The sequence below is a fragment of the Oncorhynchus gorbuscha genome, linkage group LG17, assembly GCF_021184085.1.
Source record: "Oncorhynchus gorbuscha isolate QuinsamMale2020 ecotype Even-year linkage group LG17, OgorEven_v1.0, whole genome shotgun sequence".
Taxonomy (NCBI): domain Eukaryota; kingdom Metazoa; phylum Chordata; class Actinopteri; order Salmoniformes; family Salmonidae; genus Oncorhynchus; species Oncorhynchus gorbuscha.
The window spans coordinates 46215359-46232605 of NC_060189.1; the positions used below are offsets into that span (position 1 = coordinate 46215359).

At 41.3% G+C, this 17247-nt stretch overlaps 1 protein-coding gene across 2 annotated transcripts in view; it reads left to right on the forward strand.

The window, feature by feature from the left end:
* The first annotated feature begins 1560 nt into the window (after positions 1-1560).
* The window catches only part of LOC124001259 (transmembrane protein 131-like), a 68991-nt gene continuing 53304 nt past the window's right edge, over positions 1561-17247 (forward strand). For both annotated transcript variants that reach the window (XM_046307912.1, XM_046307913.1), the window contains exons 1-2: positions 1561-1870; positions 2750-2820. In XM_046307912.1, the coding sequence (XP_046163868.1) occupies positions 1747-1870; positions 2750-2820 (195 nt within the window). In that variant the 5' untranslated portion in view covers positions 1561-1746. The remainder of the gene's footprint in view (positions 1871-2749; positions 2821-17247) is intronic.

Below are 17247 nucleotides of genomic sequence, written 5' to 3' on the forward strand. Positions count from 1 at the left end.
GAGCTGAAATAAAAGATCCCAGAAATGTTCCATACACATAAAAAGCTTATTTCCCTCCAATTTTGTGGATATATTTGTTGACATCCCTCTGTCTGCATTTCTCCTTTGCTAAGATAATCCATCCACCTGACAGGTGTGGCATGTCAAGAAGCTGATTAAACAGCATGATCATTGCAAAAGTACACCTTGTGCTGGGGACAATAAAATGCCACTCTAAAATGTGTAGTTTTGTCACAACACAATGCCACAGATGTCTCGTGTTTTGAGGGAGTGTGCAATTGGCATGCTGACTGCGAGAATGTCTACCAGAGCTGTTGCTAGTGAATTTAATGTTCATATCTATACCATAAGCTGCCTCCAATGTCGCTTAAGATAATTTGGCAGTACGTCCAACTGACCTCACAACCGCAGACAATGTGTAACTATGCCAGCCCAGGACATCCACCCGGGGGATCGTCTGAGACCAGCCAACTGGACAACTGATGAAACAGGAGTATTTCTGTATGTAATAAAGCCCTTTTGTGGAGAAAAAAATAATTCAGATTGGGTGGGCCTATGTGCGCCTACACCCACCCATTGCTGCACACCTGCCCAAGTCATGTGAAATCCATAGATTAGGTGCCTAATGACTATTTCAATCGACTGTTTCCTTAAATGAACTGACTCAGTAAAATGATTGCATGTTCCATTTACTTCTGTTCAGTATACTTTACCTGAATCCAGTGGGCAGATATTATTTCAAGCATAACATACCTAGTCTAAACATGTTAAGCCTAAACGTTTGAACAATGACACCCACCACGGAGAGTATGTGTGATATTTGTGTGTGAACCTGCTTAGCCTGTCCATTCTGATTCATGAGGTTGACCTGAATGTGCCAACTTTGAAGTCTGCACCAAAAAAAACTGTTCACCCTTGGAGCAGTTGTGTTCCACGTGTACTTAATTTAGATATAGGTTATTGACTTTTATGTATGCAACTAATTGTCTACCAACCATTGTTGCTAACCTAACACTGGCCTACAGCACATGGCCTGTTTCAATGTCGAACTTGAATACCAATGTCCTTTATAACTCTTGTTATAAAGTTAGTATTAGATAAAGTGCAAGAAATGTGAAAGGGTTCTCATGGCATAATTTGAGTTTGCAGGAACTTCAGATGTTCTAGCACTATGGATATGGCAGTTTGATTATTCTATATGGGAACCACATGATGGAATCTCCCTTAACCTTTGGAGTGATGACGTTATTGACTTTGTTCGTGATCCTTTGATTGGCACAATGTTTTTCAACCTCAGTAGTAGTTGGGTAGTATAGGTAATTTAAAAACATTGGGTCCACAAGCACATCATCAGAACCTAGATTTGCTTTGGGTTGACCGCATGACAGTTGTTTGCCAGCGCGGAGAAGCAAAAAAAAACGAAATAGAATGTTTCCCACAAACTTTGTTCTCTGCGAGATTTACTTGCGCATAGGACTGGCCATGCGATATTCCCATGAGTTTTTATAATTTGTTGCGTTTTAGTTCGTCATGTTCTGGTCAGCCTCATTGTGCCAAAATCAGCCAACGGAGGCAGGCAGATGAATGCAACCGCTTGGCTGTAGTCGGCGCATACTTTCCACACACACAGCGAGAAAGGGTTGAGGAACAGAACAGAACAGAACAGGGTGGGAGGGTTTGCGAGACGGGAGAGAAAGAGAAAAGCCAAGCGTAGCACAAGGCAGGCTGTTAGATGAACAGGGCAGCATGGCGGGGGTACGGGAGTTCCAACAAGGCAGCCGCTGTCACAGAACAACGTGGATTAATGTTATACTCGGAATTCTACCGCTACTTTTGCCCTGCGTACAGCATGGAGGGGCTCAATTACAAGGTCTGGAGAAGTACATTTTTCCCCCTTCAATAATTAAAACACCCATTGCGAAAATGTCGGCGAGAACTGCCGGTAACGTAACAGCTAACGTTACTGAGTTGACAGTGAAGACAAGTCGCTGTGCGAAAACGGGAACGCTATTGCAACCATCGTATTGTGGATTAAAAACGATAGTGTCGAATATGTTGGATGTATGCAGACATGTAGCTAACGTTATTCACTTATAAGGGCTAAGACTTATTTTATTTAGTATAAAAAAAAAAAGATTAGTGGCCAGTTTCCTGTGCTGGTTCATGCAAGCGATAACGTTGTTTCAGTGAAGTGTCGCGTTTACAGTAGCTAGCTAACTTCGCTACAATGAAACTTCGTTTAATTATTTTTAGCTAGCCGAATGCCATTGCTTTGACTTTGTTTTAAATGTTTCCATTTATTGATTGTTATACATGTATACCTCGGCTTTTATAAACGTTAAAGCTATGTGTTTACAAGCTAACCTAAAACCAAGCTAGCCAGTTAATAATAATAATAATAATTTGGCGGGTGCTTTTTGGCCTATTTAACACATGTACAGGTGTGTATTAATAATTGAATTGACAATGTGATTTATTGCATATTCCAACTCTCCCTGAGACACCCTCGGGGAGTGGGATCACGGACAGTTGAATACACACCTTTGTCAGTCAGGCATTTGCCCAAGTTTATGGTAAACGTTGACAAACAACCGTTTGCGCTGTCCACGCTCCACGGTAATACAATGGGGTAACGCATTTTTTTTTTATCTAGACAGTATTTCTTTAACGCTATCTGATGTGTTTGACAGCGAGTTTCTTGTAAGCTTTTCGTTGTTTACCTATTTCCCCCTCTCTTCCTCCCACCAAGCCCTGAGTCAAATGTCCAGCGTGGTCGAGGTTTGGCAAGCTGAGGATGCTGACCCAGTAGTCCCAACTCAGGTAACTTCAGTACCCAATTTATCGAGCTGGCATAAACCTTAGTTGCAGATTACATACAGACAGCCAGCCATTTACAGTACAGTTCAAAAGTTTGGGGTCACATAGAAATGTCTTTGTTTTTGAAAAAGCACATTTTTGTCCATTAAAATAACATCAAATGAATAAGAAATACAGTGTAGACATTGTTAATGTTGTAAATGACTATTGTTGCTGGAAACAGATGATTTTTAATGGAATATCTGCATAGGTGTACAGAGGCCCATTATCAGCAACCATCACTCCTGTGCAAAACACCAGTCTCAACTTCAACAGTGAAGAGGTGACTCTGGAATGCTGGCCTTCTTGGCAGAGTTCCTCTGTCCAGTGTCTGTGTTCTTTTGCCCATCTTAATTTTTGCAACTTTGCCAAGAAGGTCAGCATCCCGGAGTCACCTCTTCACTGTTGACATTGAGACTGGTGTTTTGTGGGTACTATTTAATGAACCTGCCAGTTGAGGACTTGTTTCTCAAACTAGACACTAATGTACTTGTCCTCTTGCTCAGTTGTGCACCGGGGCCTCTCACTCTTCCTATTCTGGTTAGATTCAGTTTGCGCTGTTCTGTGAAGGGAGTAGTACACAACGTTGTATGAGATCTTCAGTTTGTCATGTTCTCACATGGAATAGCCTTCATTTCTCAGAACAAGAATAGACTGATGAATTTCCCCCAAAAATGTTTTGTTTCTGGCCATTTTGAGCCTGTAATCAAACCCACAAATGCTGATGCTGCAGATACTCAACTAGTCTAAAGAAGGCCAGTTTTGTTTCTTTAATCAGGACAATTGTTTTCAGCTGTGCTAACATAATTGCAAAAGGGTTTTCTAATGATCAATTTGCCTTTTAAAATGATAAACTTGGATAAGCTAACACAACGTGCCATTGGAACACAGGAGTGATGGTTGCTGATAATTGGCCTCTGTACGCCTATGTAGATATTCCATTTTTTTTTATCAGCCGTTTCCAGCTACAATAGTCACTTACTACATTCACAAAGTCTACACTTTATTTCTGATCAATTTAATGTTATTTAAATTGACAAATGTGCTTTTCTTTAAAAAACAAGGACATTTCTTAGTGACACAACTTTTGAACGGTAGTGAAAATTTCTTCACACAAAGCCCACCACCTGCATGGGTATATCACCCTGTTTGGCTCCCATTTGGACCTGCCTTGGAGCGCAATCATATCAAGGAGATTAGTTTGCTGCTGCTACATTGTATCACATTTGTGTATTCTCTAGTTCGTCAAACTGTTCATTGTTGTGAATATTTTGAAGTCAGCTAAACGTGTTTCTGTTTGAAACGTGAGGATTTATGGTTGAAGCGAGGAGTCCAAATGGAGGCGGGAAGAACTTGCCAAGGATACCTGGCATGTGGCCTGCCCTGTTACTTGTCTGAAGTGTGCAATAAGTGTGTCCGTGAATAGCAGAGCAAAGCCCTGTCTGAAATATCTACATTTCATACATATCTAACACATTTTATTTAGCGGAATAGAAGCCTGTGAAATGCTTGGTAAAGGGCGTGTCTGACAAATATGATTTAATTTGAACTCCATCTCATACATATCTAGCATTACTATGCTACAGAGAAAATAGCCTAGCTATTCAAATCAATGAAGTTGGCTAAATAGATTCAAATATGATTTAATTTGTCTGTATTACTGGCACTATGATGCAAGAGTTTCATGATGACACCTCACAAACTTCCCACATTTCAAGTAATGAGTTGTCAGTGCTGCGATGTGCTTTGCATTTTGGCCAAGTCTGCATTGTATGCTGCCGCTGTTATGTTTGACTAGTTATGTAATCCAGGAACACACTACAGTTTTTGTTTTACTGATTGTCAGTGAAGCTACGACGGACTGTCACATTAATACCTGCAGACAGAGGCTTCTTTTAATTGAAACTAGGATAAAATATATTTGAAAAGCTTTTAAATACCTGGTCGTTTAGGTTGTGTACACCTCTTGACAGTTGGTGCAGAACTGAAACATTATGCTTTCAATTGTTTGATTTTAAGTAGAATTTGACTAGTTCCATTTTTATGTAGAAATTGGGGGGGTGTATTCCCACCAAGAAAAGGAGGTGTACTGGGCATCACAATTTACTTAGGTGTACATCTGCTCAGTGCAAAGGGGAACCAAGTTCATTCTGCCAGGGTTGCAAATTATTGGGACCTGTTGATAGCAAGTTAAAGTTACTGACCGAATGCTGAAATTGTTTACATTCCTCAGTATTTGTCAGGCTCAGGTAGGCAGGGCTGTGCTGTGAATGGACTAGCTGTGTCTCAGGTTTATGGGAAATGTTTGCAGTGATTTCTTACGTAATCTGCCTGCACTTGGCTGTGTTCACCGACGCAAAACTTTTCTTATTAAATAAGTCCAGGTAGTCCTTCCCTATTTCAGTTTATTTTCTTCCGTTTGGTGCCTAATGTACACAGTCCAGGTTTAAGTTTGTTGTTGTTGTTGGGTGGAAGATGTTAGCAGCTCACTGAGGTGATTCGGCGCAAAGATATTATGGCTTGTTAGCCATGCCATAAAAGAACACTCCCTCTGTTAACCATAACTGGTTGATCTTGGTGTCGACAATTACAATGGAATAGTCAAATATTTTTAAAATCAGGATGGTTGTTCAACCAATTCTGTGCATTTTGAGGAGTGCAACTTGGTCCCAAAAAATAGATTTCACATAATTGTAACATTGTCATAAACAGCACGTGTTTAACTTCATTTACACGTTTTCCTATCTCAAGAGGTTAAATAAATGACTATAGTCAGTGCCTATTATGTGCCAAATAAAGTTACATGGTTGACTGTAACAGGGTTGATGATTTCATCTTAAATCAGCCAGAAATCCCCTTGTGATGGGGAATGGAAGCGTGTTGTGTGCAACAAGGAGTGGCAATTGAATGCAAGCTTCAAACATTTTAAATTGTTAAAACAATTCCAGCCTCTATGGGTATCAGGGTTGACGTGTTATGGTCGAACACGGTCAGTTTTCAACCAGAAAATGGCCAAAAAGAGTAAACAGCTTAACTGTTAAACATTATACTTTTTAATTATTTTACATTTGTTTCCAATAAAATACATTGACATTCATTGTACTGTTGAATGGATGGCACATTTTAGAGGACAAAACAAAACTTAACTCACACAAAAAATAAAAAACTTAGGTGCTGCACTCGAATCAAAAATAAATATTGAGTGGAGTGCAGCACAGAGAACCAGCAGATTATCAACCCAGTTATGAAGCGGGATGAGACTATTTATCCAGTATCGGCTGACATATTTTATGAAACATTTGACTTCTATTGGAGGTATTGTATCGAATATTTTCCATATGCATTACATTCCCTAAATCCTGTAACCACATTTCAAAGATAGGTGCAGTCTCCAATTTCCAAAATTGCAATATGAGCCTTTTGGCTAATAGAGCACAAAGACAGACAGCCTTCCCTTGCTGGTTATTCCCATCAACTGAGCGATCAATGGGTCTGGGGCTATAACTCTATCAAAGGCTTTAGATAAGTAATCAAAAATGAGAGCCCAGTAGGCAGGTAACTTAGGACATGTCCAAATTAAGTTGGTCAATGTCCCCTCATCCTGCTTTCACCTCTCACACAGTGGTGAGGTGTCCGGGAATATTGTATGCAGTTTCACTTTTGAGTAACGTAACCTTAAACGGTACAAGGTTGTGTCTGGCATTCACTGAACTGTGGTTTATATTCCTGAGAGCTTCTACCCAGTCCTGAGATTTCTGAACCAAGTTCCTGCTCCCAAGCCCTTTTAACTGTCTGTAGATACCTCTGTGGGCCTGTAGCACATCATAAAGTCTAGAGACTGACCCTTTTGAATGAGGTTTGACAAGGATAAGGCTATCTAATGTAGGATTATTTGGCTTAATGCCATACTGTGGGATATGTGTCCTTAAGAAATTGTTGATTTAGAGGTATCTGAAAAAAATGTTGTTGGCATGTCATACTTATTACACTGTAATTGTTGATGAAGCTAACTGACCATCAATGTATAATTGTTGTGAGCCCCTTCTCCCTCCACTGTGAAAACACACCAGGTCTACTCTGTGCCCGGTCACTATGTGGCATTTCTTATTTTTGAGCAAATTGTTGCTGTCATACCAAACTCAAAAGAAAAACATCCCTCCGTGCAGGAGCTTGTCATGCCACCTGTATTAAAAGTGATCATAAAACAGACCCCACACACCCCCTCCCGTCCCATTACAGGAGGGGACTTGCCCAAACAAAGCAACGCAAGGAGTGCTTTATGTCTAGGCACCCTAACTAGTCATCTATAGATGCTCTGCATATAAACTAATATTATATAACACTTAACTCTCACGTTATGTGGTGAGTGGTGCTAAAACATGATAGGCTAAACAATGCTATATAAGCAATAACATCTTACCCATTATTATAAGTCCCAATTTCTGATCGAAAAGACATAGGCAGGAAATTCAAACACATTTCTGGCCTTTATTTGGCCACTTAGCCGGTTGACACAGCAGTTCTGTATCCTCAGCCAGGGAGCATGCTTGACAAGAACATGTCAGCCTCTTTTGGGTTGTTAAATGTATGTGTTGATCCCATCAACTGTCACCTTAGACCGTGCTGGGAAGAGGAATCCATATCGGATGTTGGCCACCCTCGACCCTGCATTTCTTGTGGTCCTTCTGTAGCTCAGTTGGTAGAGCATGGCGCTTGTAACGCCAGGGTAGTGGGTTCGATCCCCGGGACCACCCATACGTAGAATGTATGCACACATGACTGTAAGTCGCTTTGGATAAAAGCGTCTGCTAAATGGCATATATTGCGCAACTCATCTCTCTGTTGGTTCCTCACCTCCAAAGTAAGATCTGGGTAGAAAGACAACCTGGTAGTTGTAGTTAAGGGGGAACCTTTGACTAGCCAGCTTGAGGATGCAATCCCTGGTCTGGGGATAGTTCAGCCGAACGAAGAATGGCCTTGGCGCGCCCTTGGCTGGTTTCGTTGCCAGGGATCTAGTCATTTTTGAATGTTGTGCACTGTTACTTTATGTCCTGTAGCCTGGCCTCGTGATCGACTGTAGTCTGCTCGATCTCATGCACCCTGCCCTTAGTTGCCTTCACAAGTCCAAGTCCAAATACTCTTTGAGATATCAGCCAACCTTGTGTCCACATTCCTGCTTAGTAAGTTTATAGCAGCCAGTACGTTCGAGTAGGTTCTTTGGGGAGCTCTTGGGAGCTAGCATCTTCAGCTAACACCTCATGGGTCGGCGATGTTGAAATTGGTTCCTTGTCTCTCATCCAAATGATCTTGTTTAGCGCCCCCTTTTTTTGGTGCCTTTTCGCTTTGACATATTGCCAGACAATGTTTGAAGTTATAGGTGGCGAGAGGCTAAGATAAGTATAGCACGCTCTCTCGTGCCCCCCGCTCAGTTTCTGTTTTTACTCATTGATTTGACTATTCATGTTTTTTTTTTTTAAGGAATAGTTCACCATATTTAAACGAGTTAATTTCACGTAAGAGGGTTGAGCTTAAAATGAGGGACAAATGAATCATTCATCAAATTAAGTAAATAATAATCTTCAGAAAGGACCTTGTCAAAGCAACAAAATAACTAAGGCTTTACAATGATGGTAAAAACTTGGTGAAATGTTGGGGTTAAGTGGGTTAAACTCTTCTTAGAAGCCAGCATGTATTTATTAAGGATCCCCATCTACTGCTGCCTAGGGGGTCCAGCAATATTAAGGCAGTTATATAAAATTAAGTGATAATGCCAGAGAAGCCGGCGTTTGGAGGATATATTGGCATGGGTGTTAGGCCCGTAACGGATGTATTCAGAACCCTTAACTTTTTTCCAAATTTTGTTACGTTACAGCAGTATTCTAAAATAGATTAAGTTGTTTTCCCTCATCAATCTAAAAAAAATGTAAATTAGAAATTTTCATAAGTATTCAGACCCTTTTCAGTACTTTGTTGAAGTACACTACCATTCAAAAGTTTGGGGTCATTTCGAAATGTTTATTTTTTAAGCCATTTTTTTTGTCCATTTAAATAACATCAAATTAATCAGAAATACAGTGTAGACATTTAATGTTGTAAATTACTATTGTAGCTGGAAACGGCAGATTCTTTTATGGAATATCTTCGTAGGCGTACAGAGGCCCATTATCAGCAACCATCACTCCTGTGTTCCAATGGCACATAGTGTTAGCTAATCAAGTTTATCATTTTAAAAGGCTAACTGATCATTAGAAAACCCTTTTGCAATTGTTAGCACAGCTGAAAACGGTTGTGCTGATTTAAAGAAGCAATAGTTGAGTATCTGGAGCATCAGCATTTGGGTTTGATTACAGGCTCACATTGGCCAGAAACAAAGACCTTTCTTCTGAAACTCGTCAGTCTATTCTTGTTCTGAGAAATGAAGGCTATTCCATGCGAGAAATTGCCAAGAAACTGAAGATCTCTTACAATGCTGTGTACTACTCCCTTCACAGAACAGTGCAAACTGGCCCTAACCAGAATAGAAATGAGTGGGAGGCCCCGGTGAACAACTGAGCAAGAGGACAAGTACATTAGTGTCTAGTTTGAGAAACAGACACATGACAAGTCCTCAACTGGCAGCTTCATTAAATAGTACTCGCAAAACACCCGTCTCCATGTCAACAGTGAAGAGGTGGGATGCTGGCCTTCTAGGCAGAATTGCAAAGAAAAGTCCATATCGCAGACTGGCCAATAAAAAGAAAAGATGGGCAAAAGAACAGATACTGGACAGAGGAAGATTGGAAGAAAGTGTTATGGACAGACAAATTTAAGTTTTAGGTGTTCAGATCACAAGAAGAACATTGTTGAGATGCAGATAAAATGAAAAGATGCTGGAGGAGTTCTTGACGCTATCTGTCAAGCATGGTGGAGGCAATGTAATGGTCTGGGGGTGTTTTGGTGGTGGTAAAGTGGGATATTTGTACAGGGCAAAAGGGATCTTAAAGAAGGAAGGCTATCATTCCATTTTGCAACGCCATGCCATATCCTGTGGATGGCACTTAATGACCCAAAGCACAGCTCCAAAGTATGCAAGAAAAATTTAGGGAAGAAGCATTCCATTCTGTCTATAATGGAGCGGCCAGCACAGTCACAGCTGTTGTGGGAGCAGCTTGACCGTATGGTACGTAAGGAGTGCCCATCAAGCCAACACAAATTGTGGGCGGTGCTTCAGGAAGCATGGGGTGACATCTCTTCAGATTACCTCAATAAATTGACAACTAGAATGCCAAAGGTCTGCAAGGCTGTAATTGCTGCAAATGGATGGTTCTTTGAAGAACGCAATTATTTAGAACCTTGCCAACGTCTTGACTATATTTCCTATTCATTTTGCAACTCATTTCATTGAAAACAAGGACATTTCTAAGTGACCCCAAACTTTTGAATGGTAGTGTACATTTTGGCAGTGACCACAGCCTCAAGTCTTCTTGGGTATGACACTACAAGCTTGGCACACCTGTATTTGGAGAGTTTCTCCCATTCTTCTCTGCAGATCTTCTCAAGCTCTCAGGTGGGATGGGGAGCGTTACTGCACAGCTATTTTCAGGTCTCTCCAGAGATGTTAGATCGGGTTCATATCCGGGCTCTGGCTGGGCCACTGAAGGACATTGAGACTTGTCCAGAAGCCACTCCTGCGTTGTCTTGGTTGTGTGCTTAGGGTCATTGTCCTGTTGGAAGGTGAACCTTCAGTCTGAGGTCCTGAGCAGGTTTTCACCAAGGATCTTTCTGTACTTTGCTCCGTTCAACTTTCCCTCTCCTGACTAGTCTCCCAGTCGCTGAAAAACATCCAAACAGCATGATGCTACCACCACCATGCTTCACCGTAGGGATGGTGCTAGGTTTCCCCTAGATGTGACGCTTGTCATTCAGGCAAAAGAGTTCAATGGTTTCATCAGACCAGGGAATCTTGTTTAGTCCTTTAGGTGCCTTTTAGCAAACTCCAAGTGGGCTGTCATTTGCCTTTTACTGAGGAGTGGCTTCCATCTGGCCACTCTACAATAAAGGCCTGATTTGGTGGAGTGCTGCAGAGATGTTTGTCCTTCTGGAAGATTCTCCCATCTTTACAGAGGAGCTCTGGAGCTGTCAGAGTGACCATCGGGCTCTTGGTCACCTCCCTGACCAAGACCCTTTTCCCCCGATTGCTCAGTTTGGCCGGATGGTCAGCTCTAGGAAGAGCTGCTGTTCCAAACCTTTTTAATTTAAGAATGATGGATGCCACTGTTCTTGGGGACCTTCAATGCTGCAGAAATGTTAAGGTACCCTTCCCCAGATCTGTGCCTCGACACAATTCTGTCTCTGAGCTCTACAGACAACTCCTTCGACTTCATTGATTGGTTTTTGCTCTGACATACATTGTGAACTTTGGGACCTTACATAGACAGGTGTGTGTCTTTCCAAATAATGTCCAATGAGTTGAATTTACCACGTGTGGACTCCCAATTTGTATTAACATCTCAAGGATGAACAATGGAAACACTCATCTACATAAGGTTTCATTTTTTTTAAATTTGTTAAAAATGTGCGAACATTTCTTAACCCGTTTTCGCTTTGTCATTATGGATGGGGTATTGAGTGTAGATAGAGGGGAAAAGTATTTAATCCATTTCAGAATAAGGCTAATGTGGAAAAAGTCGAGGGGTCTTAGTAGTTTCCAAATGCACTGTATATCCTCCAAACACCGGCTTTGAGGGCATTATCACCTTCATACAATGGATTACCAACATATTCAAATAATGATTGACTTATTTTAACATTATTTATTGATTAATTTATGCATACTACTTCTTTCCACGACATATAGTCCCGACACACAAATCTAAGGATGCTACACAACCCGGCTGGTTGTTCGTTCGAATGTTTCGGTTGCTAGAGACAAGACCCCAGTCACTCTTTCTAAATGTTCCATTGCCGTACTGGCTGGCAACGTTCTTATGCCTCCTTGCTTGCTAGCTGGCTAACTTAGTCGCGTCAAACAATTCAGCCAGAATAACAACAGTAGCTGGATTTGCATTTGTTTAATTAACCTCTTAGATGTAATGGTCCCATATTTGGGAGCCTATTATTCAGTTCAGTCTGGTATGAGAGCGGAAGCCCCTATCTGCAAAAGCAGGGTGTCTGTGGAAAGCTGATTATCTTGGCTATTGATTGCGGCCTTAAATCTTTGACTTACTACCATATATGGGCATACTTATATGTAAGGGCAGGCCGAGCCAATGACATTATTTCAAGATGGCTGCTATCTACATTCTGGTTAGCGTTATGAAGCATAAATAAGGAATACGTTGAAACACACCGAAAGCCGGGACTCCACACATGAGGATACATTATTTGTCTGCCTGTGACCTACCGTTATTGATTACCAGCGCCAAGAGTCAAAATGTTTACAGCAAACATCTTACAAGGTAAGCTTTGATTTAGTCTGTGTTTTAGCTATAGTTACTTGGGGGCATCAAGTTAATCCTTAGGTTGGTAGGACCAAATCTAGCCTATTGCCAATGTTATCTGATTATGTATGATTTAATGTCAAAATCTAATATCCACAGAGTGACTATCTTTGCGCATCAAAAATATGTTGCCGCCTGCTTAGGCGCCGTAGGCATCCATTACCCAGGGGATTGGCTACTATGGCACCTTGACAGTCTTGTAGCCAATGAGATGAGCTTTCCAGGGATATGCAGTTGACCTGAGTTGGACAAAGCAAGGCGTAAAACCTTTTATGTGTAATGCGAAATATTGCTACCTGGCTCAAGAGACGAGACAACCGAGCACGCTACATTACATTATAAACAGATTTCATTGCTTTATCATAAACAATGGCTTCTCAAAGGTGAAAAAACAACTAAATATCAAACAGGAACTTACAAAGGCAGCTATGAATAAGTTTAGTTTCTATTTTTTTAATTGAACCTTTATTTAACTAGGAAAATCAGTTAAACGGATTCTTATTGACAATGATTGCCTACACCGGCCAAACCCAGACAACACTGGGCCAATTGTGCGCCGTCCTATGGGACTCCCAATCATGGCCGGTTGTGATACAGCATGGATTCGAACCATTGTGTCTGTAGTGATGCCTTTAGCACTGAGATGCATTGCCTTAGACTCCTATATAAATAATCAAAATAACTTCACAGATCTTCATTGTAAAGGGTTTAAACACTATTTCCCATGCTTTGTCAATGAACCATAAACAATTAATGAACATGCACCTGTAGAACGGTCGTTAAGACTAACAGCTTACAGGCGGTAGGCAATTAAGGTCAGAGTTATGAACACTTAGGACACTAAAGAGGCCTTTCTACTGACTCTGAAAAACACCTGCTCATCTGCATGAACATGCAGATGTGGCCAGGGCAATAAATTGCAATAAATAAATAAAATGCTATGTCCATGCTGTGAGACGCCTAAGACGGCGTTATAGGGAGACAGGACGGACAGCTTGTCATCCTCGCAGTGGCAGACCAAGTGTAACAACACCTGCGCAGGATCGGTACATCTGAACATCACACCTGCGGGACAGGTATAAGATGGCAACAACAACTGCCCGAGTTACACCAGGAACGCACAATCCCTCCACCAGTACTCAGACTGTCCGCAGTAGGCTGAGAGAGGCTGGACTGAGGGCTTGTAGGCCTGTTGTAAGGCAGGTCCTCGCCAGACATCACCGGCAACAACGTCGCCTATAGTCACAAACCCACCGTTGCTGGACCAGACAGGACTGGAAAAAAAGTGCTCTTCACTGACAAGTTGTGCTTTTGTTTCACCAGAGGTGATGGTCGGATTCACGTTTACCGTGGCCTGTACTCTGGAGTGGGATCGATTTTTGGAGGTGGGGGGTCCGTCATGGTCAGAGGCGGTCTGTCACAGCATCATCGAACTGAGCTTGTTGTCATTGCAGGCAATTTAACTCTGTGTTCCAGGGAAGACATCCTCCTCCCTCATGTGGTAGCCTTCCTGCAGGCTCATCCTGACATGACCCTCCAGCATGACAATGCCACCAGCCATACTGCTTGTTCTGTGTGTGATTTCCTGCAAGACAGGAATGTCAGTGTTCTGCTATGGCCAGTAAAGAGCCCGGATCTCAATCCCATTGAGCACGTCTGGGACCTGTTGAATCGGAGGATGAGGGCTAGGGCAATCCCCCCCCAGAAATGTCCTGGAACTTGCAGGTGCCTTGGTGGAAGTAACATATCACAGCAAGAACTGGGAAATCTGGTGTATTCCATGAGGAGGAGAGATGATGCATAATGCAGCTGGTGGCCACACCAGATACTGTTACTTTTGATTCATTCACTTTGTTCATTATTACACATGTTTGTAGAACCTGTTCATATCTCAGTTGTTGATTCTTGTTATGTTCATACAAATATTTAAACATGTTAAGTTTGCTGAAAATAAACTCGGAATGTCGGACTCATCTGAGGAGCGATTTGGACAAAGAATTTAAACCTTAAACTTCTAGAAGGATTGGCTCCATTTAAGATCTGTAAGTAAATTATTTTCATTACTTTATATCGCTAATTTACTATGTATTGTTTTATAAGTTGTCTGCTTTTTGTGCTTTGGATTTAGTTTACATAGGCCTATAATTTCAATGTTATATAATTCCAAAGTAGTTACTGTTTTTCATATTAGTTTGTTTTCTTTCATCCTTGTATCTTTGGAGAGGCCACTGAACTCTCACCGCCATTGGTTATTTGTGGTTCTCACCTGCCTCAAGTGTTACTGTTTGCATTGTGTGTGTGCTTCACACCTATGTGCATCACTCTACAGATAAGGTTTAGGCTTGGTGTTTTTACTTTACAGTAATGCCATTTTATACCTTTTAGTCAACTGTAATTGTGTCTTGTAACAATATATTTATTTTATTCACCACAGAATGGAGGATGCAGATAATTTGGATGATGAAGTTTGGGAGCCACCCCTCCCCAGCAAGCACCCCGCCGGTCAAGGTATTCAATCCCCCCCACTGCTACGGCCATCACCCCATCTGATGGTTCTACATCCACCACTCGACAGGCCCCACTCCTCTTCAACCACCCCCACTGCAGTTTCAATCACCACGCCTGCTGATGGTTCTACATACACTTTTCATAGGCCTTTTGAAAAAGAAAATAGGATGAATGGTGCCACAAGCCCCTAACAGAATAATTTCCCCAAAACCAAGGTAAAACGACATGAAAGACATCGGCGAGGGGGACCATACATTGGATCAGGACTAACAAGCTGCTTTTTGTGAAATGGAAGGACACTAGCTAAGTAACCTTGCTCACCACACAGCATAAGGCATTCAATAATGACCATGTCTCAAGGAGGGTGAAAAATGCCAATGGGGCATGGGTGAGGAAGAATGTCCCCCTTTCTGTGAAGTACTACAATTCTAGCATGGGGTGTGTCGACCTATCTAATGCTCTGATAGGCTACGACCAGGTCCTCCACCAGGTCCTCCACAAGACCACGAAGTGGTCGAAGATGATTTTTTTCACTTTGTGGACATAGCTACAGTAAATGCTTTCATTCTCTGAAAGCAGGTGGCCAAAGCAAAAGGTCAAACCCCTCTCACCCAGTTCCGAGTGCAGCTGGTGTTGGAAACTGAAGAATTGGAGGCCTAAAGCAACCTCACAACCATCACAAGTCCCCCTACTTAAAGTGAGCGCCACTATCCAACACGCATGCCAAAAGACAAAAGAACTCCAAACGTTGCATAAAACACGGGGTAGAGGTTGAAATGCCACATCTTCTGTCTGAAATGCCAGTTTTCCTTTTGTTTGTTTCCTGGCAGAAAGGGACTGCTTCAAATACTATCATGACATGCACAAGCTACAGTGAAAGTGAAATCTAATCATCTACACCTGGGATGGAAAAGGAACACGAATGCCATTTTTGTAAATAGTTCAGCTTATTTTTATTTTTGCACCTCTTTTAGTGAAGGACACATGTGTATCCAAGTTTGTTTGATAAGACATTTAAAAAATATATTTTAAAAAGTATATATTTTTGTAAATAGTTCATTTGTATGTGGGACCAATACATTGGATATGCGTAGGCTAAACGTTCAGGAACTTTGGAGATGTTGAAAAAACACTTGGATATCCCTTGTATATCCCCTGACACCACCACAATGTTTGAGAGGTTGGTGTTGTAGAAATTCGTTTTTTATAGTGAACAATAGATACTTCCAGTGAGCAAAAACAGTGCAATTAACCACAAAGGACACTTTAATGTACCCTGGATTCCCCATAACACCACCCCACTGTTTGAGTGAAGTTCATATGGTAGAAATAGTTTTTATACTGAACAAATAGCATTTAGGGATTGCAAATATGTAATCGCAATGGAATTATATAATTTAGACATATGCCACTTTAGAGAGGTTTAGGGACACATGACCAAATGTCCCGTGACCACACTTACTAAAACATCTGCCCATTTCTAGTTGTTAGGTCTATCAATCCCATTTTTTCTGATATTGTTCACATGTTGTGGAAGCCATCTGATGTGTTTCCAGCTCTGGGCATCAATAATTCACTTATTGCTTGTCAATGAAAGATGAATTTCAAAATACAAAAACAAAAAAAAGGTTATTTTGTGTGCTTGTTCTTGTTTATTCTGAATTTACATAACTCCTATCTCCTGATCATTTCTTTATAATGTCCCAGATTATACTCCCACGTTTTGGCATGTCAGAATCATGAAATTCCACATGAATAGCAGTTACTTTTGGGTATGTCTATTTAGGTGGAAATCTACATTTTTCATTTTACATTTCAAGAAGTTAGTGTTTTTTTATAGTGACATTTATTTGGATACATCGATAACAATGAGCTAATGAGGCGCGAATTTGGCTGGCATTGAAAATGTGTTCTCTCGAAAGGACACTGATGTTCAGAGATGCAAGCCAACAACACAGCTAACACAATCACTTCAAAAATGATGCCAGCTGATTCATGATTTCAACTGGCTGAGAAACGCTGCCTGCCTGTCTCGTCCCGACACCTTCATTACTGGAGATCGAATGTGAATATTGAAAATGTCGGAGAGACACACCAAGGTTTATACGAGTCTCTGCTGTTAGAAAACCAAATGTTACACGGAACCCAAACCGGCTGCGCGTGTGCGCCATCGTGCATACATTTATTTTGTCCCCCCACACCAAACGCGATCACGACAGGTTAAAATATCAAAACAAACTGAACCAATTACATTAATTTGGGGACAGGTCAAAAAGCATTAAACATGTATGGCAATTTAGCTAGATAGCTTGCACTTGCTAGCTAATTTGTCCTATTTAGGTAGCTTGCTGTTGCTAGCTAATTTTTCCTGGGATATAAACATTGAGTTATTTTACCTGAAATG